We start from the raw sequence: 22296 nt of genomic DNA, 5'->3' as shown, positions 1-22296 counted from the left end.
AGATGTCGTCGCAAGAGGTGTCTGATCCATAACTAAAGAAAAAAAAATGTTTCAGTACCGTTACAAAAAAAAACGAAACAAGTCGCTTTTAGTTTTTTTACTGAGGAGGAAAGGAGGCGGGTTAGTATTCAATACTTTAAAGTTTCTGAAAGATACAACACTATTTTCGTTTTAATTAAAATGCAGCAAGGTCAAGTCAATATAAGTCTTTATTTGTAAGCCTTTTTTTAACGTAAAACAGAAACAAATAAATTATACTCGTTATTCGAATTATATTTTTGACAATAATTTCTTTATTTACAGCGATATTGACGATCCCCACACGGACTCACTGCACTTAGATATTTGGTAAGTAGCTTTTCACTACCAAGACTTGAGTTATCCAACATCTGCATACAAGAACTATTGCCCAGACTTATGTACTATAATTTCTAAAATTTATGAAAGAAATGAATAAAAAACTAAATCTAAATCTACTGTGAGATTCGAAAGCAAATAAGTAGATCCAGAAAAAATCCCTTCAAATGTGTTTCTTCAGTAGCTCTAACGACAGCACTGTTTTTAATTTTTTTTTTTTTTATTTTATGAATACTGAAGGTTCAGCAGTATGAAGACTTAATTAGTAGGATACTTCAATAGGACAAAATCACTGTCGAAAACAAGTGTTAGGAAAATGTTAAAAATGACCATTGGAAAAAATACTCGTTTTCAGTCACGTCTATTGGTTTTGAACGAGGTTATTTAGAACTACTCAATCCAAAAAGTAAAAAGTTCATGCATTCTTATGTGTTTTTAATTTTGGTAGTCGTTCTTAGAGTCCTGATCTTCATTGTCAAGTGTCGTTTGATTTGAGCCTGATCATATTACCCCTGGTTGGGGGAAACTATGACACTATTGAAGATCTTGGTTATGCTTGATGCTTCGGATCACTCAAAAACTAATTAATGTAATACTATAGCACTTTATTTTTAATGTTAAGATCTAATAATAATCTAAACATATTGGTTATGAATTTGCTTAATCTCCTCGTGAAAAGCATCTCCCATTGGAACAAAAGTAGGTTTACTGCCCTATTGAGTTCATGGTACTGTTTCTCGGTATACCAACGAAACATTAGAGAAAATATTTTGCTTGTTAAAAGGCGATATAAATGTTGACCAAACGCTGAATAGAAAAAGTAAAGCTTGTTACACACCCAGCAAGATTAATTAGAATAAAAGAGTCTTGGCTTTGGCGTCCCAATTCTTGGTTCGAGTGGAACTTGAATCAATTATTACTAAAATACCGATATTTCTTTAAATTAATAACCCGGTTATTAATTTTGCAAAAGAAAAGACAAAAAGGGAGTGCAAGACTTCAATAAAACTGAAATACAAAATATCCCTGTTCATAGTATTCTATTTTTCATAACTTCTTCTGTTTTTAATAGCTCACTACCAGGAAACCGAGCTTCGTTCGGTGATAAGAAAGATATTTTTTTTTTTTTAATCTTCTTTGTAACAGAAATTCAATTTCACTTGTTTTAAACTATATAACAGTTCAAAATAGGGATTAAACCTTTTAATCGACAGTGAAACAAATATTAAATTTTCACTGAATATTTCAATATATATATACCTAAATATTTCAATATACCTAAGAGCTTTGACCTCTGTCCACCTGATATTACAGATAAATCTAATGAACCGGAACTATAAAGGTCAGGGATATTTGCTTCCGCTGTTGAATTAAAAACATTGAGAGCATTAAACTGTATGTAATTGGTTTATTAGGTATAAATTTTGTTTGTTTTACTGCTGATGTCTTTTAGTTTTACTGCTGATGATGGACACTGTGTATGTGTCCGAAATATTCATTTAAAATTTTATATTTGTTTCTCTGTCGATTAAAAGGTTTCATCCCTATTTTGAACTGTTATATTTTCTTCAAGGAAAGGCAGTGTGGTCTTCGAAGCTATTCACTTATTTTATAATTGTTGCTTGTTTTATTCACTGTGGCAAGTAAGACCCTCGGGGTATTTGACGTTCGGGCATTTTTAACGTGATTTGTATGAAAATATTTTTCTAAAATTGATTATGATCAGAAACAAATCTTCTGGAAGTTGTGGCTTATTCTGATCATTTTTCATACCAGAAAACAAAAATTACCGTATTAAAAAAAAAAAAAAAAAAAACCTATTAAACGGGCAACAATCACAGTTCAAAGTTTTTCTGTTGTTTGACAGAAACAACTTCTGACACCTCAAGATGATAAAGTATTTTTTCAGATTTTTTACATTTCTCATTGTGCCTGATTTTGAATTTGAACGAGAACAAAGAGACAGTGTTTGTGAATTGAAATACTATTATACCTACAAAAATCAGTGAGAAACCAAGATTACAAAATATGTTCTAATCTCACTTAAAATACATTCTTATATCATTTTACGTTCTTATTTCAAAGTGTGAAATTTTACAAAGCAGTTTCTGTCTTCCTCCAGACATTACGGGACTTTGTATTTGGTGCAGCTGAAGCGGGTTTTCAAAACACAAGGGGCATTTGTGCACCCTTTTGGAGTTTATTTTTATCAGGTCAATGGGCAAAAAGTCACTTTTACGGCAGAGCATGGTCTTCAGAATTTTGCCATACCCTTTTGGGACGGCCCAGCAACCAGGGAGCCATTGATTCTTCCTGATATGGCTGGTCAAAGGGCTTCCCTCGTCTCATGGGCATCACTTCTTTGCTCATAATGAGAGATTAAGCCACCTCCAGACAGAAAGTCAAGGAATTCATATAGTTCTCGGACTTTTGGGCCTCTTGAAATTTTGTGCATTCAATCCAGCGGGTAAGTCGATAATGTGGAACACAAGCCGCAGGGTTCACTTCCTGGACCGAAGGAAGATGTGATAATGCGAAACCATTTGGTCGAGTTTATTGACCCTGCCCAGAAACCTGTTATATATTGCAATTGCTTCTGGTTGCCTTACTTGTACTTCAGTCTTGTCAATTTTGCACCAATCTCCACGTCCCATCATATTTGAGGCGATTATGATTGATCTGCTGTTCATCCTCTTCACCAAACACAAGCTGCCACATAATAATTTATGGTAAGATCCTCTGCCCCTTTTCCTCAGGGCTGTATCCGAGTCGAGATTCGCACCATGTATACTGCTCACTCTTATGGTACCCATACCTCCGTTTTTTTCCAGTTCTTGTACCAGTGGTATGCTTGTAGAAAAGTTATCAAAAAAAGTTTAGTATAAGGAAAGAGATGCACACAACTTGGCGAAGCAAGGACTATACATGGGCCTAATCCAAAATACTTCTGCCCGTCTGTAAGGATACGCTTCCTACCGTGATAGACATCGAAAGTTAGGAATACGCTATTGCTTTTATATAGCATGGAGATCATTATACGCCATGGGATTAGTGTGCCACGTATATACTGCTTTACGCTGAAAGCTCCAGCGTAAGGAACCTTTTTGTCCTCAACTGAAATGTATTCAGAAGGTGTGATACTCTTAGTTTTTGCAGGACTTGATCAATCACAGGTCCCACCTTCCACAACAAATCCAGGTTCTGAGGATCGTTGGCATTTTTGTCGACAAAGTGAAAGAAGTTCTGAAGTCGTCAAAATCTGCTGAAATTTAAGGCGTCAGCTATAAGCAACAAGCGAGTTTGGCTGCTACAATACATGCGATATCTGGGATTCGCGAAGGAATTCATAGCAATGTGAAGTCCAATGAATTTCTTTATTTTTGTAGCAGTAGTGTCGATGCTCGTTATTGTTTCTTTGACAGTGCATAAGTTAGCTTGTTCTGGCGAAGTTAATGAAAGTTCGAGTTAAAATACTTATTGAAGTATTCCATAGGTTTTTCTCATCCAACTGGCTGTAAGCTTACTCCGCAATCTAGGGCATCCTTTCCAAAGATAGCGCTTTTAAAGATCAGTCGACACACCTTTGGATTTGATGCTGACGTGCTATTGGGTACAGCATCTTCTTCATCAACACTTTCTGATAACGTTTCAATATCATCACACTGGTTTTTCACGTTTGGTGGTATTCAATCCTCCTCTTCATCATCCAAGTTTGGGAAGTCAGAAAGTTCAGGCAAATCAGAATCTATCTTGTTCAACATGTTTATAATATCCACATACTGGACTCTCCTTGTTGGACGCTTACCACATGAACCAAGAAAAAAAAATTAAACAGGATATATAAAGACAGGAAAAAATAACACTAAAAAACGAACAAATGTAACAGCAAAACAAAAACGAGAACATGCCAAAAATAAAAAAAAATCACAAAATCGGATGAAAAGTGGAGCGATAGTCACACTGTCTTCGGACAAGAACATCAGGTTTATTGCCAAAAAAAGCGCCAGCAAATGGCTCCGGATATAAAGAACAAAAAACGACTAGTTGCTAACATAGTTATTATCATAGAACTTCAATAGAACTGGAATAATCATACCTGGTACGTTCACTTCCTGGCGCACAATTAGAGTTCAACTTCAAAAAACGCAACAAATTGAAATTTGACGTAATTTTGATGAAAACCGTTTTTTGAACATCGGTGAGTATGAAGCGGAAATATACAACGTTGCAGTATCTAACGGATTTTTGAAAGTATGCTGTTTAGAGTATGTCCTCAGGTGAGGGAACAGTGATCAAATATATATATATATATATATATATATATATATATATATATATATATATATATATATATATATATATATATATATATATATATATATATATATAATAACTGCTCACTTAATGAGATACATTTGATGGCAAAAAGCACATTTTGTGAGCCTGTTTTTATTTTTAAGTTTTTATTATCTCCTAGATTGGATGTACTCTTATACAGGTATTGAAATGGCATAACTCAGAATATTTTTCCTTTTAAATACTTTTCTCCTTTGCAATTTACTCCTTGGTTACAGTGCGCTTTTCACCGTTTCACGGTTGACATAAAAGCATGTATCAAAATGTCACGGAATGCTAACCATTGTTATGTTTTTCGTCGTTGAGAACAGAAAATAAAAAAGAATGCTTGACTTCAGAAAATTAACATTAGGAACATAATTCTTTTTCAAGGTGACTTACCTTAGACATTATTTTTTGTAAGTAAAGCTTTATCTAATATCTTATGAGCATTTTTCTTGTGTTGCTTTTGGATATTACATAAAAAAAACTAATTTTTTTAGCTGAAAGTAAGGAGCGACATTAAAACTTAAAACGAACAGAAATTACTCCGTATATGAAATGGGTTGTCCCCTCCGCAATCCCTTGCTCTTTACGCTGAAGCTTTTAATTGTTTTAAAAAGTAGAATTGTGGTAAAGAGTCAAACTTTAGCGTAAAGAGCGAGGGATTGCGGAGGGGACAACCCATTTCTTATACGGAGTAATTTCTGTTCGTTTTAAGTTTTAATGTCGCTCCTTACATTCAGCTAAAAAAATTAGTTTTTTTATGTAATTTCTGAACGTTTTTGAATTAATGCATGTTTGGTTTTGGCTCTTCGCACATAAATTATTAAAATGAAATTTGTATATTAATTCTTTTTTGGCTAAATGGCTTTCTCTTAGTTTTGATCAGACGATTTTGAGAAATAAGTGGTGGAGAAGGAGGTCTAGTTGCCCTCCAATTTTTCGGTTACTTAAAAAGGCAACTAGAACTTTTAATTTTTAACGAATGTTTTTATTAGTAAAAAATATACGTAACTTAAGAATTAACTTACGTAACAAACTTTCATAATCTTATATTTTTATTATGTATACGAGGGGGTTTGTACCCTCGTTAATACCTCGCTCTTTACACTAAATCGTAAGTTTTGTCCCAATTCTTTAAGAATGACCCCTGAATCAGAAAGGCCGTAGAATAAATAGTTGAAATTACTAAAAATACTTTAGCATAAAGACCGAGGTATTTATCTCCTCCTAAATACCTCGCTCTTTATGCTAAAGTATTTTTAGAACCCCTCATATGCGTAGTAATCTCTGTTTGTTTTAAGTTTCAATGCTACTCCTTCCTTTCATTTGAAAAAACTTTTCATGGTTATTTTTCATTGTTTTCTTATAGTAATGCTAGAAAATCCTGCGTCCTTTTCATTGAATTTTTCTTCCCCCATGACAGATTCCTCCAAGGCAAGATCCTCCAACATAGCCCCCTTGGGAAAAAAATGAGCGTGGGAGGGGGCCTAGATGCCCTCCAATTTTTTTGGTCACTTAAAAAGGGCACTAGAACTTTTCATTTCCGTTAGAATGAGCCCTCTTGCGACATTCCAGGACCACTTGGTCGAAACGATGACCCCTGGGAAAAAGAAGAAGAAAAAAAAAACAAATAAACACGCACCCGTGATTTGTCTTCTGGCAAAAAATACAAAATTCCACATTTTTGTAGATAGGAGCTTGAAACTTCGACAGTAGGGTTCTCTGATACGCTGAATCTGATGGTGTCGTTTTCGTTATGATTCTACGACTTTAAGGGGATGTTTCCCCCTATTTTCATAATTAGGGCAAATTTTCTCAGGCTCGTAACTTTTGATGGGTAAGACTAAACTTGATGAAATTTATATATTTAAAATCAGCATTAAAATACGATTCTTTTGATGTAGCTATTGATATCAAAATTCAATTTTTTAGAGTTTTGGTTACTATTGAGCCGGGTCACTCCTTTCGTTACCATGTTACTACAGTTCGTTACCACGAACTGTTTGAGACAATCAAATTAGCATATGTCTTAAGCATTAATTGGCCAACAAAACTTTTGGTTTTAGAAAAGAGTTACACAAAAACCGAAATTTTAGGCAGTATCTAATTAAAATGAAGTAAAAAAAAAATGTAAAGCCTTCTGTAAACGTGACCCCACCGGCTTTAAATCCTTTCCTGAGACAGGGAAATAGCGCTACTTAAATTAAGAGTTATGTGGGCTTAATGTACTATTAGTTTTTCAGCAAGGCACTTCATATAAAAGGAGTTACGCCCATAATTTTCTCAAATACGCCCAATCAATAATTTGGAAGAGCCATTTTGTTCAGCATAGTTGAAATACCCAGCAATTATGTCTTTGGGGATGCCTTCACCTTCCCCTTAATCCGTAAGGGCAAGAGTTATAAGTTATTCTAGTTGCTGATGGCTAGCATATAAGTTTTTTTTATGGAAAGGGCGGTCAAATAAAATTTTCAGGGGCTTGTTTGATTGGAAATCCAGAGTTCTTGTTCCTCTTTCAAGAATCAAAAGCAATCAGAGGGAAACTAGCCCCAACCTCATGCCCTCTTTTTCAAAATGCATCCGATCGAAATTTTCATGTAACCATTTTGTTCAAAATAGTCCAAAAGATCGTATAAAAATGCCTCCGAGGTTGACAACCCCCTAGGGCCAAGGGCTCTAAGTGGTGTCCCAGGGGCATACAAGGTTTCAAACAGTTCGTGGTAACAAACAGTAGTAAGGAGCGACCGGCTCAATAGTAAACGAAACTCTAAAAAACGGAATTTTTATGCTAAAAGATACATCAAAAGAATCGGATTTTCAAATTTAGTGTTTGTCATAAAAAGTTACGAGCCTGAGAAAATTTGCCTTATTTTGGAAAATAGGAAGAAACACCCCCTAAGAGTCATAGAACGAGTCATAAGTCATATTAACGAGGGGACAAACCTCCTCATATACATAATAAAAATATAAGAACACAGAATTTCGTTACGTATGTTAGTTCTTAAGTTACGTATTTTTTTTACTAATAAAAACGTTCTTTAAAACTTAAAAGTTCTAGTTGTCTTTTTAAGTCACCGAAAAATTGGTGGGCAACTAGGCCTCCTCCTCCACCCCTTTTTTTCAAAATCGTCTGATCAAAATTAAGAGAAAGTTATTCAGCCAAAAAAAATTAATATGCAAATTTCATTTTAGTAATTTATCTGTGGAGAGCCAAAATCAAACATGCATAAATTCAAAAACGTCGAGAAATTAAATTAAAAAAACTAGTTTTTTTTAACTGAAAGTAAGGAGCGACATTAAAACTTAAAACGAACAGAAATTACTACGTGTATGAAAGGGGCTGTTCCCTTCTCAACTCCCCGCTCTTTATGCTAATTTTGATCCGTTGACTTTGGGAAAAAATGTGCGTGGGAGGGGCCTAGGTGCCCTCCAAATTTTTTGGTCACTTAAAAAGGGCACTAGAACTTTTCAATTCCGTGAGAATGAGCCCTCTTGCTACATTCTAGGACCACTAGGTCTATACGATGACCCCTGGGAAAAAACAAACAAAAGAAAAAAAACAACAAATAAACACGTACCCGTGATCTGTCTTCTGGTAAAAAATACGAAATTCCACATTTGTGTAGATAGGAGCTTGAAATTTTTGCTATAAGGTTCTCTGATACGCTGAATGCGATGTTGTGATTTTCGTTAAGGTTCTGTGACTTTTAGGGGGTGTTTCCCCCTATTTTCCAAAATAAGGCAAATATTCTCAGGCTCGTAACTTTGATGACAAAGACTAAATTTGACGAAACTTATATATTTAAAATCAGCATGAAAATTCGATTCTTCTGATGTATCTTTTAGCACCAAAATTCCGTGTTTTAGAGTTTCGTTTCCTATTGAGCCGGGTCGCTCCTTACGTTCTGTCGTTTGTTACCACCAACTGTTTGACTGGGTTAAATTTAAAATTTGAAACATTTTCAACTGAATAGCAAAATTTGACAAATTCCCAAATTGTTAAAAAAAAAAGGTTTAATAATACCTATCCCAAACAAATCTACTAACCTGACTTTTGCCAACATACGTCCCATTATACTCATTACGGTTTTTTCAGAACTTTATAAGGTTTTTTTCTGTGACTGGGTTAAATTTAAAATTTGAAACGTTTTCAACTAAATTGTAAAATTTAGCAAATCCCCAAATTGTTAAAAAAAAAGGTTTAATAATACCTATCCCAAACAAATCTACTAACCTAACTTTCACCAATGTACGTCCGATTATGCTCACTGTAGTTTTTTCAGAACTTTATAAAGTTTTTTTGCGATTGGGTTAAATCTAAAATTTGACAACACATTGACTTCCGACAGTTTGGTAATTTAAGGAAAACTCCACCACCCTTATCTTGTGCACATGGTACATACCTTCCTAAGTAAACTCGAGAATCCAAATATTTGGCTAAAGTTTGTCTTAGTCGAATTAAAGCTTAACTTGGTTGATCATTACATCCTAATTCGTTTCTTCTTAAAGGACTTGACCCTTGGCCCTCATTTAGTAAATATTGTTATATTTTTCCTTTCAAATGGATCACAAGCTGTAAAATATAAAAATATTTCTCCTCTACCCCCCCCCCTATTTATTGTGGAGTTCCTTAATGTAACGTATTGGGATCCCTCTTATTTCTAGTCATGATTATTGAAATTAGTAAGGAATTTTACTAAAAAGGGAACTATCTTAATGGTTTTTCGATCCTTGAAGTATTTCGAAAGAATACTAAAGTACCCCCTCGAAATCCTATCCCATATTTCAAATGAAGCTAAGAATCTAAATATGAAAATAAATTACATTAAGTCAGAATATATTGACGATAAACTTCTTTGGAATTCACTCCCAGTTTTCCAGACCCTATCCTCCCCCACCCCCCAAAAAAATGTTACTGAATCATGTTAAAACCCTTGGCGTTACGATTTGTAATAATCTTAAATGGGACATGCATTGTTTCAAATATTGTGAAACAGGCGAATGTTTTACTATCCAACGTTAAACAGAGGCCATGCCATTCGGGTATAATACCTGATTTTTATCCCACAATCCTTCAGTTCTTATATTTTTTAGAAAGATATTTCGTTTTGATTCCCTCTTGAGATCAAACAGTTCATGGTAACGACATGTAAGTAAGGAGCGACCCTGCTCAATAATAACCGACACTATAAAAAAAAACGGATTTTTGAAACCAACAGATACATCAAAAGAATTACAATTTTATGCTGATTTCAAATATATAAGTTTCATCAAGTTTGGTCCTCAAAGCTACCAATCAAAATTTACCAGCCGAAAGAATTTGCCTTATTTTCAAAAAAAGGGGGAACCCCCTAAAAGTCATAGAATCCTGATGAAAATCACACCTCAGATTTCCATGAAGGGGGCTTAGGATTTCCTAGTATTATTTAAAAAAAACAATGAAAAAATAAATAAAAAAAGTTTTTTTTCAACTGGAAGTAAGGAGCAGCATTAAAACATAAAACGAAAAGAAAATATTACGTATATAAGGGGGTTCGTCTCCCCCCCAATACCTCATTCTTTACACTAAAGTATTTTTAGTAATCTCAGCTGTTTATTCAAAGACCTTTGTGATTCAGGGGTCATTCTTAAATAATTGGGATAAAATTCAAGCTTTAGTGTAAAGAGCAAGGTATTGACGAGGAGGCGATCCCCCTCATGTACCTAATAAAAATATACAAATATAGAAGTTCATTACGTAAGTTAATTCGTAAGTTACGTATATTTATTACTAATAAAAACATTCGGAAAAAAAATAAAAAGCTCTAGTTGTCCTTTTGAAGTAACCAAAAATTGGAGGGCAACTAGACCGCCTCCCCCACCGCTTTTTTTATTTAAATCGCCCGAACAAAAATATGAGTAAGCCATTTAGCCAAAAAAAAAATTAATATGCAAATTTCGTTTTAATTCATTGGCGGTGAGCCAAAATCAAAACATGCATTAATATAAAAAAGTATGTTTTTTTAACTGCAAGTAAGGAGTGACATTAATACTTAAAACGAACAGAAAATATTCCCTAGATGAAAGGAGCTGTCTCCTCCTCAACGCCTCGCTCTTTACGCTTAAGTTTTTATTGTTTTAAAAACTAGAACTGTGACAAAGAGTCAAACTTTAGCGTAGAGAACGAGGCGTTGAGGAGGGGACAACTCCTTTCATATACGGGATATTTTCTGTTCGTTTTGAGTTTTACTGTCGCTCCATACTTGCAGTTTAAAAAACTTGTTTTTTTTTATTTAATTAAAGATAGGAACGGTGCCACAATTAATAATAAGGAAAGAGTTAAAAAGTGATGGTCAGAACATTTTGAGAATGTGCTAACCGAGGTATAGTTATAGGAAAAGATATGGAGGAAAATGAAAATTTTGTGATACTTTAGATGTGAAAGAAGATTTGTTTTGTGAGGAAGAATAAGTGACAGTACTAGAAGGACTAAAAATAATAAGGCTCCAGGTGTTGATAGTGTGGTAAATGAGTTTCTTAAATATGGTGGCTCTGAGGTTAAAAGTTACTGAAGATCATGAATATGATTTTTGAAAAAGGGAACGTACCTAGTGATTTTAAAAGAACCTTAAACCACTGTATAGGAAAGTCGGCAGGGGTGAGTGTGTTAATTATCGAGGCATTAGTCTGGTATCTGTAAATAGCACAGTACATACTAATATGTAAGCTGAGAGATAGTGTAGTCAAAGTTTCAAGAGAAGAACAGTGCGGTTTTAAAAAAGGTAGAGGAAAGTTGTCAAATAGTTTTGGTCCTCAGTTTTATAGATTGTGAAAGCGTTTGGTTCTGTTGACAGAAGAGCTTAAGCAAAGGTACTATCCTTGTATGATATACCAGACAAAAATATTAAAGTGATTAGTTCTATGTATGAGCATAACACAGCTGCGGTGAAGGTAGGAAATGAGGTTAGCAACTAGTTTCGTATTTAATCAGGAATTAAGAAGGGCTGTGTTCTATCCCCATTTATACGGATCTTTTCGATGGATTTTGTCTTGAGAAGCACATGAAAGGCAATGGAAGACCACGGAATCAAATGGCGAGTAGAAACTCTCCTGGACTTACATTATTCTGATAATTTAAGCATCTTAGAAGATAGTTTGAGCAAAATGAGTGAGCTTATTGAGGATTTTGAAGTTCAATAAATGTTAAGAATACTAAGTCACTAAGGCTAGGGGTAAGTGAAGAAGAAAAGGTGACGTTGGACAACGAACTGATTGATCAGGTGGACAGCTTGACTTACCTTGATAGTATTATTAGTTAAGACAGTGGGAGCAGTGAAGATGTAAAAAGTAGAATAACCATGGCTCAGGGTGTTTTTTTTCACAGTTAAAAAAAAGTTTGAAAGAATATGAAGATAAGTCTACAGATTAAGATTAGAGTATTAGAGCTACAGTGATGACAAATATGCTTTGAAGCATGGGCTCTTCAAAAAGCAGAAGATTTGCTAGATGTTTTCCAGAGAGATTGCGTACGGTTTGTTCTGGGTACTCGGCTGACTGACCATATTTCAAACAGTAGGCTGTGCGAAAAGTATGGTTCAATCCCGCTTTCTAATGCTATAATGAGAGAAAAGTTGAGAAGGCTAGGGCACGTTCTGCGGATGAAGGATGACAGATTGCCAAAGTTTTTACTTTTCGGCCAACCGTCTAGGGCTAAACGGAAAGCAGGTCATCTGCAGTCGAGGTGGGAGGGTGTCATAAAGAAAGATTTAAAGTAAATGGAAACTCCCAGGGAGGGTGTAAAGAGGGACGCTTTGAATTGATTGGGATGGAGGAGGAGCGTGCGTAGCTGTGTTGGCCTCAGGCGGCTTGATGCTACGTTGAGTTTGTTAGTAATTAAAGTTGTAGTAGTAGTAGTATAAGCATAAAAGCGTGAAATACAGAAATTCTAACAGTTTGGTAAGCCCCAAAGAAAGGCCAGGGTCTTAATGCTGGGGCAGAGAGGCATCTTCTTAAAAAGCCCAAAAAGTTAATATCTTGGAATTATAGAAATAAGCTATTAAAATTTAATAAATAAAAAACAAAGCGTTAAGAAGTTTATAAATGGTAAAACATACATAAAGAGCGTGAATTAAAGAGATTCGAACAGCATGTTGCCAAAGCCCAGAAACGCCAGGCCTCAAAAGGGACATAGAGACTTCCCCTTAAAAAGACCAAATGTTAAAATTAAAAATTACAGAAAATAAGATAAGATAAGATAAGTATGGTCAGTCAAACAGTATGATCAGCCCCATACCTGACAAAGGCCTAGGCCCCAAGACGGGGACATAAAATCTTCCCCCATTCGTCAAAAAAATAGTCTATCTAAGATAAAAAATTACAATGAACATAAAATAGTTAGAAAAATAATAAGTTCATTAGACAAAAAAACTTGTTGCTAAGCGCAGGCCATTGGCGTTCCTATTGTTTTCCCGCGGTAAGGATTTTATAAGTTCCGACTTAGAAGGTCCAAGCTAGTTTAAGGATTGAAAATTAGATATTTTTTTTCAGATATTAGAAAAGCCGTAACACCAAGCCATCTAGGATGGTGTCTCACAAGCCCCCATAAAGCGGAGAACAACACCAACGATAGGGACTGTAAAATCTAATCGTGTGTTTTTCACCATTAGTTTAAAGATCCGAGAAAAGAAAAGGTTTTCACTGTGCGTAAGGGCTTTGCAGCAATAAAGGAGGCTACCCTAAGCTCGAAGAATCAAAATTAGAAAGAAGCCTTTGATTAAAAAAAAAAGAAAGAAAAAGCCAAATAGGACGGATGGTTCTAAACCCCTTTTGTAGTTGGGAAAAGGACCCATTAGACATAGGGATTAAATCTTACCCATTCGGTCCAAAAAAAAAATGTCTGGTCCAACAATTCGGTCCAAAATGTCTGGAATGAACAAAATATAATGACCAATACATAATCGGAAGAAATAAGAAATCATCCGTACAAGCTGTTAATATGGTAAAATGAAATCTTATTAAAGCAAACCCATACTGGAAATCATATATTAAACGGTCAGAATTCTTGCTTAGATGTTACTTAATTACTTACTTAATACTAATCTAGTACAAAAAAGATTATTCGAGAGACGCTATTTTACTAATGAAACCATTTCCCTGGCATTATATCGCACGTGTGTATTCTAGACGAATTGGCAAGATGAAGATCCATGCAATATCTACATGTTTTTAATAAATGTAATATGATAACTCTCCAAGCCTGATTAATGTCTGTTTGGATATGCCCTTCGAAAGCCAAGACTAAGGATTTACCGCAAAAATATTGCTCTGAGAAAATTCCACGAAGAAGTGTCTATTCATCAATACATTAACCCTAAAATGCCTTAGAAACAATAAACCCAGGATCAGAAAATAAAAATCTGAATGGGTCCATATTCCAGTAGAAGCAAGAAAACATAGAGTCATATTTCCCATAGAAACAAGAAAATATGTGATTAAAAACAGGTTTACAGAGGTTAGAGCCAACAAATTCGAAAGTTTGGCCTTGCGGCTTATGTATTTTCATTTCAAATACCGTTGAAGTGGAAATTGATGCTACTGAACAGTGCATCCATGTTGCCTTTTGCTGGATATGAGCGTAACTCGAGGAATACAAACTTTTTTTTCCCGTTTTCAATCAACTAGTTACGTTTGCCTTAGTTGTGTTGTTACATAATGCATTAACAATAAGGTGGGTTCTATTAAACATCCCTTCTGAAATATCTAAGATATGAAAGATCATACCTATCGTACTTTTCTTTATTTTTAAGTCGTGGGGTAGCAAATCTGCAAATCTGTAATACCAATTCAATTTAGGAATTCTCAAGTTAATGCAATCTCTCCTTGCTGTTTATTTCTTATAACACCACGGCTTTTATAAGATTTGTATTCTTCTGGAGGCAATCGACAAATTTTGCATGCATTTTGCTCTCTTCATTGTTAAGTAAAGCTAAAATTACGTGATCCTTCATTAAGTCAAATTTTTGATTTGCCAGAAAATGACATGTTCCCTCCAAATGACATGTTTGGCTTTGCAATGTACCGCAACAACTGATTCTTGTTTTGTAAACCATTCTTTGGTAACATCGGTGCTTCATCAAGCAGGAACACTTCCACATGATCTAACTCTAAAGCCTTGTTTAAACCAGGTCTTATTCTTGAAACTGAATCTGAGAACAACGGAACCTGTAAGCCAATTGTCTTGTTTGTGCTGTTTTTCCGAAAGACTTTTACTGTTTTAAAAAGAAGAGTTGAGAGAAAGAGTCAAACTTTAGCGTAAAGAGTGGGGCGTTGATGAGGAAGCAGCCCCTTTCATATACGAAGTAATTTCTGTTCGTTTTTATGGCACTTGGTATTAACCAAGTGACATATAGCAGTCGCCAATTCTGTCGGTCTGTCTGTCGGTCTGTCGGTCTGTCGGTCTGTCTGTCGGTCCCGGTTTTGCTACTTTAGGCACTTCCAGGTAAGCTAGGACGATGAAATTTGGCAAGCGTATCAGGGACCGCACCAGATTAAATTAGAAATAGTCGTTTTCCCGATTTGACCATCTGGGGGGGGGGGGGGGGGTGGGGGCCCGGTTAATTCGCAAAAAATAGAAAAAATGAAGTATTTTTAACTTATCAGCGGGTATTTGGATCTTAATGAAATTTGATGTTTGGAATGATATTGTGTCTTAGAGCTCTAATTTTTAATCCCGACCGGATCTGATGACATTGGGGGGAGTTGGAGGGGGAAAACCTAAAGTCCCGGTTTTGCTACTTTAGGCACTTCCAGGTAAGCTAGGACGATGAAATTTGGCAAGCGTATCAGGGACCGGACCAGATTAAATTAGAAATAGTCGTTTTCCCGATTTGACCATCCGGGGGGGGGAGAAGGGGCCGGTTAATTCGGAAAAATAGAAAAAATGAAGTATTTTTAACTTATGAGCGGGTGATTGGATCTTAATGAAATTTGATGTTTGGAATGATATTGTGTCTCAGAGCTCTTATTTTAAATCCCGACTGGGTCTGATGACATTGGGGGGAGTTGGAGGGGGGAAACCTAAAATCTTGGAAAACACTTAGAGTAGAGGGATCGGGATGAAACTTGATGGGAAAAATAAGCGCAAGTCCCAGATACATGATTGACATAATCGGAACTTATTTGCTCTCTTTGGGGTAGTTGGGAGGGGGGGAGTAAGTCTTAAAAATTAGAAAAATGAGGTATTTTCAACTTACGAACGAGTGATCGGATCTCAATGAAATTTGATGTTTAGAAGGATATCGTGTCTTTGAGCTCTTATTTTAAATCCCGACCGGATCTGGTGATGGGGGCGGGGAGTTGGGAGGGGGAAACCTAAAACTTGGAAAACACTTAGAGTGGAGGGATCGGGATGAAACATGGTGGGAAAAATAAACACAAGTCCTAGATAGATGATTGACATAAACGGAACGGATCCGCTCTCTTTTGGGTAGTTGGGGGGGGGGGGTTAATTCTGAAAAATTACCGGAAATCTTAGAAAATACTTAAAGCGGTGAGATCAGGATGAAACTGGATGGGAAGAATAGAAACCTGTCTAAGATACGTGACTGACATAACTGGACCGGATCTGCTCTCTTTGGTGAAATTGGGAGGGGGGAGGTAATTTTGAAAATTGAGGTATTTGTAACTTACGAAAGGGTGACCAGATCTTAATGAAATTTGATATTTAGAAGGATCTTGTACTATAAAGTTTAACTTTAGGTTCTGACCTTCTCACAAGTGCCAAATGAGCTCTTGGCTCTTGGCTCTTCCGACCTCGTACCATATGAGCTCTCGGCTCTTCCGACCTCGTCCAAATGAGCTCTTGGCTCTTCCGACCTCGTACCATATGAGCTCTCGGCTCTTCCGACCTCGTCACAAGTGCCATATGAGCTCTTAGCTCTTGTTAGTTTTAATGTCGCTCTTTACTTTCAGTTAAAAAACTTTTTTTTTTATTTAATTTCAGTTAAAAAAGTGACAACATTAAATATGTATTATGTTTTCAGTAAAGTGAAAATTATGTTGTAGTTTTGAGAAGGCATGGGGGTTGTCAGCCCTACTCAGAAGAACATAAAACATATGAAGAAGGACATAAAACATAGTAAGAATTAGGTGGACGGAGATATTGAGCTAGATTTACTTTTTATCTTTTTATTTTATCTATATCACTTGAATCTGAAGTAATCGTTTTACTGTATTAATACTTAGAGTTAAGATATATTAACCCGGGTTTTATTTGTTTTTGATCAGTTTCCTCTCAATTGCGAATCAAATATCTTTTATTATCTCTTTTTCTATTTTCAGTACGTAATATTGTGAATGGAAATCTTTTTGATTGCATTAACTTGTCAAAAGAAACACCGTTTGTGGCTATTGAAGTGTACAAATCATTAATCAGAAACAGTCTACTCTTTTCATGTTTTTATCCTTGGTTTACATTTTCCTTTATATTGACGGTATTTTCTTGATATTTCTTTTTTCTAGGGATCATGATGATGAATATTCGGTTTTGGAAGCGGTTTCCAAATTGAATGAGATAAAAGGAGTGAAAGGTCTTGGAAGATTTTTTAAGCAGATAGCCCAATCGGCTAGAGGCTCTGGAGCACAAGATGACTTTTTAGGTTGTATCAACATTCCTTTGTCGGTAAGTATGTGCGGTATGTGAAGATAGTGAGCCAATAAAGATTCCAAAAGTGTCTTAGCTCTAGTGGACGTCTTTGCAGATATCTGTATGCATTGATAGTTTGTTATCCTGATGATCTTGTTATAAATGGGCACCAACTGAAAAGGAATTATCCTTCTCTAAATTTCCCCTTTCGTAAACCGTGAAAAATACCCATTTCCCAGTGTTTACAATGATCAATACCTTTTTGTTATTCTTGTCGATCCCCCCCCCATCCTTTGATTATGGAAAAATGCTTTGCTCATTTCCCATTTTCGTGAATCGGCAATCGTATTGCTTTAGTAGCTTCTAGGGAAGAATAAAAAAAAAAAAAGAATATAGAAGCAACACTCGAACAACGGCAAGAAAGACGTTTAGGGAAAGCGAATAAATATTTAACCAGTCTTGAAACGACTTAGCTTTTCTTTGGACAGCACCTAAAGAGCTGGTGAATCCATGCCTTGTCTTTACAAGGATGTTGGTAGTCCACAGGGGTAACTGAAATAGGTGTGTTGCATAGTTGTAGAAACACGTTTTAAGATTAATAATATCACCTCGAGTGAAAAGCTGCAAAAAAGTCGGAATAACAAGCAAATGCGGAAGAACAAAAACACTATAAAAATAGCCTAGGAACGGCGACTAAATCTAAATTTCATCGCAACTCAAAGGTCATAAGCTTTCCTAGTATTATTCACAAAAAAAGATCTTTCAAGAAAGTTTTGGGCTGCTCGCTTGTTTTTCTCAATCGGTACTCTAGTTTAAGAAAGTGGGTCAAGTTCTTGAGCAACATGATCACCAAGAAACAAACAGACTGACTTTGGTAACGATGGTGAAAAACCAGGAATTCAATTGCATTCTCGATGAATTTTTGTTCATTATGGTTTTATTTCTCTGACCATATACGGAAATTCTCTTCTATTCCAGTCTGAGATCCACTAACGCTTAGAATATTATCAGTGCAATTTGCCGAAGAGACATCAACCCATCTAAATATACAAGTCGCAACAGCTTTGTGTTGAGGTTCAGAAATGCTATTTTTGAACAGAGTTGGAGAAGCCAGAGCTCCCTGTCTAATACCTTTTTTAATCAGGATTTGCACTCAAGTTATACCAGGCGATACAGTAATCTTAACTCTAGTTTTCAGCTTCCTATACACATCACGAAACGCCTTCAGAACTGAAGATTCATTCCTTATTTGTAAGCAGTCAGTATAATATGGGTATGGATACCAGAGTCGAATGCTCTTGAGACATAAAGACCCCATCAGCCAATAAATTAGTGATAAGATATTGTAAAAGATCACGACCAAACCCTTTCATAAACCCAAACTGATTATTTAGTGCACAGCCCTTAGTTGTAATTTCATCAATAATAATCCGTTAAAACGATTTGTAAAGCAGAAAAAGCACCAGTCGGGAGTCATCAATTCCACGGTAGTTCATTATACAAAGCTTAGAAATACAGTAAAACACCAACAAACGAGTGAAGATAAATATTTAGTCATTTCTAGACTCGAGTAAACATTCATCAAGCTCCTTCTTATAATCATTAATCAAGACTCCATCATTTTCCAAAAATTCAGGTATGAAGTAACTATACCACTCGTCACTTGTGAAGACAAAATCATTACCGATTTGTATTTGTCATGTTTTCATATTTTCCACACACAGTTTGGGTTACTATTTGCCTTGTAGGGTGTTAAGGCTATAGGATTTGCTTGATGTCGTTTCAGATCTTTCATGAAAAGTCTCTTTGTATAAAGACGGACTTCGTTTTACTGAAATAGTACGCAACATACCACACTATTTCCGAATACAGAACCAACATTTTGAATTGGTGCACGACATGATGAGCTCTGTATTGGTAGTCCAGCCAGGTTTTTCTGCTCCAGCCTAGACTCAATGGACTGGCAAACTTGCCTTTTCAACAACGCGCATGTTGAAAACCCCCATTTTGACATAACACGTGCTTATTAGAATCTGACTTTCAGAAACACTAATTTCATACTTCTGAGACAGGAGAATTCCTCTCTCAGAATTCCTGTCTAAGTATGAACGGTATTGATTTTTTCAAGGCCTGCATCAATTACTCTTTGAAACTTAGGTAATTCATTTTTACCCTAATCTCAGATTTCTTACCATTTTTTTTTATTATCACTTGATGTGACGGTATCGGTTAGGACTAACGTGACAGAAAAACTATTGCTGATTGAGCGATGATCTGATGTCTAGAAGGAAGCAATTACAGAGGTTTGTTGGCTAGGGGTGATTTTAGGCAAAAAGTCATGGATTTAAGAGAATACGTGCTGCCAGAGCTATGAATATAAATGAATCTACGAACTAAATATGTGAAGCTAAGCTTATCATTTTCCTCTGTCCTCTGACATATCTAAATTAGGCATTGACATAATAATCGTTTTATTCTTTTATTTCCAATCAGAGGGTGACCAATGTACAATTTTAGACTAAGAAATTTTGATTTGGATAAAATTTCTCCTTCCTGTTTCTCCTTAACTGATAATAAAATAACATGTTCCTTATTTCATCGTTATTTTTAGAAATGTTAACTAAATTTCGCAGTAGCGTAATTATCCGTTTGCATTTCGGTTTGATTTTTGTTGTTTTTTGTTGCACAGTTCAATGTCAATTGTCATCTTTTTTAATTTTTGTATGCATTATTGATACAAAAACGATACAACCACTCCTGGGGGGAAATATGACGTCAATCGCATAGAATTGTTTTCCAAAACTAAGGATCTAAATAAAGTTGTTCTTTTCAGGCCAGGAAATTCCAGTGTGCCATTTTTCAAAAAAAAAAAAAATGCAGCAGTTTTCGAGAAAAAGTTATATATACATATATGCACAATTATTACTCGTTTAAAGAGAGCACACACACACATATATATATATATATATATATATATATATATATATATATATATATATATATATATATATATATATATATATATAAATAAGTTGTTTGTGTACTGACGTCATGTTTATCGAATGACGTCATTATAAGGATTGAGCATTATGCCGTCATGAAGTTGTTTGTCGACTGACGTTATGTTTGTCGACTGTATATGACGTCATCATAAGTATATAAGAAGGCCTTTCAAAGAGAAATTTTAATATAGATCTTAAAATGACAGAAGAAACAGCAAAGGAAGCTGCTCAAAGAGTTAATTCAAAGAGAAATTTTAGTATAAATCCTACAATGGCAAAAGAAACAACCGAGGAAGCTGCTCAAAGAGTTAATGCCAAATGGCTTGCGGCTAATAGAGAAAGTAAGAAAAGAAAGCATGCCGAGGAATCACAACAACAGTGTGAAAACAGGCTTGCGTCTCAAAGAGAAATTACCAAAAGAAAGCGTGCCGAGGAGGCTGCTCAAAGAGTTAATTCAAAGAGAAATTTTAGTATAAACCATGCGATGGCAGAGTTAATGCCAAAAGGCTTGCGGCTCAAAAAGTTAATGCCAAAAGGCTTGCGGCTAATAGAGAAAGTAAGAAAAGAAAGCGTGCCGAGGAATCATAACAACTGCGTGAAAATAGTCTTGCGTCTCAAAGAGAAATTACCAAAAGAAAGCGTGCCGAGGAATCACAAGAGCAACCTGAAAATTATCGCCTGGCATTCAGGTACAGCCCAGTCGATGATTATAGCTTGAGTAGATGTGTTCAAATGGGGGCTATGTCTAAAATTTGTCCCTATTGCAAGGCCTTGAATTTTAATGGTGAAACAATGGGAATATGTTGCGCCTCAGGAGAAATTAAACTTCTGCAACTGGCTGCACCACCAGAGCCATTGAAGACTTTGCTTGCTGGTAGCGTCATCTTATAATGACGTCATATACAAAGTCTTATATACTTATAATGACTTCATATGCAAACCCACAAACAAACATGCATACATACAACTTATTTATATACTAGCTGCTGGGGTGGTGCTTCACGCCACCCCAACACCTATTTGTTGGGGGCATATATGTTTTAACTACGTAAAACTTGCGAATATACAACATTCTTCGCTGTCCCATTGTCTTTGCATATAAATAGATTGTCAGGTTTACCGACTCTTGAGCATGCAACATATAATTGTCCATTGGAAAAACAATCCGTATTCAGATCTATACCTCATTATTCTAATGATTGCCCTTGAGCTTTGTTGATGGTGATTGCTAATCAAACATTTCCTTTGTCCCCATCGTCATTTATATATCCCCCTGTGCCCCCCAGCGTCCCCGTTGTATTTGTGTCCCTGTGTCCCAGTCGTCATTTATAGTCGACACACATGACGTCAATCGGCAGACAAACATGATGTCAGTCGGCACACACGTCCCAGTCGTCATTTGTGTCCCGGTGTCCCAGTCTGTAATTTCTCTCTGAGTGTCCCGGTCGTCATTTATATTCCCTGTGTCCTGGTCTGTATATACATTCGTTTTTGAATTGGTATATAATGAAATAATTTTTGTTTTTTTCCTTTTTTTCTTTTTAGTTTTTTTGTAGTTTTTACCTTTTTTAGTTTTTTTTATTTTTATTTTTTTAGTTTTCTTTTTCTCCTTTATTTTTCAGTTTTTTCCTTTTTATTCTTTTTTTTTTCTTTTTCAGCTTTTAGTTTTTTATTATTTTATAGTTTTTTTTCTTTTTAGTTTTTTTGCTGTTTTTACCCTTTTTTTTAGGTTTTTTAGTTTTTAGTTTTTTATCTTTTTTTAGTTTTTTTTTAGTTTTTTAGCTTTTTTAGTTTTTTTAGTAGTTTGTACCTATATCTATATATATAAAAATAAGTTGTCTGTCCGTTACGCTAGATTATATCTTCTATATATATAAAAGAAAACAAACTAGAATGTAAAAACTGGAAATTGCATAAATATTTCGAAATATTTTGACAATAGATAAAAGTAATTCGAAAAAGAAAAATGGTAAA

General features: G+C 35.3%; 1 protein-coding gene across 1 annotated transcript in view; it reads left to right on the top strand.

Moving 5' to 3' along the window:
• LOC136039818 (BAI1-associated protein 3-like) overlaps positions 1–22296 on the top strand; it is a gene marked incomplete in the record, with an annotated part of 299965 nt that overhangs the window by 109933 nt on the left and 167736 nt on the right. Inside the window, 2 exon segments of the mRNA XM_065723725.1 lie at positions 304–348; positions 17197–17356. Of these exon segments, the coding sequence (XP_065579797.1) occupies positions 304–348; positions 17197–17356 (205 nt within the window).

Source organism: Artemia franciscana, chromosome 20 (genome assembly GCF_032884065.1).
Source record: "Artemia franciscana chromosome 20, ASM3288406v1, whole genome shotgun sequence".
Classification (NCBI taxonomy): domain Eukaryota; kingdom Metazoa; phylum Arthropoda; class Branchiopoda; order Anostraca; family Artemiidae; genus Artemia; species Artemia franciscana.
The sequence above is the reverse complement of the archived record's forward strand: the minus strand, read 5'-3'. Positions and strand labels throughout refer to the sequence as shown.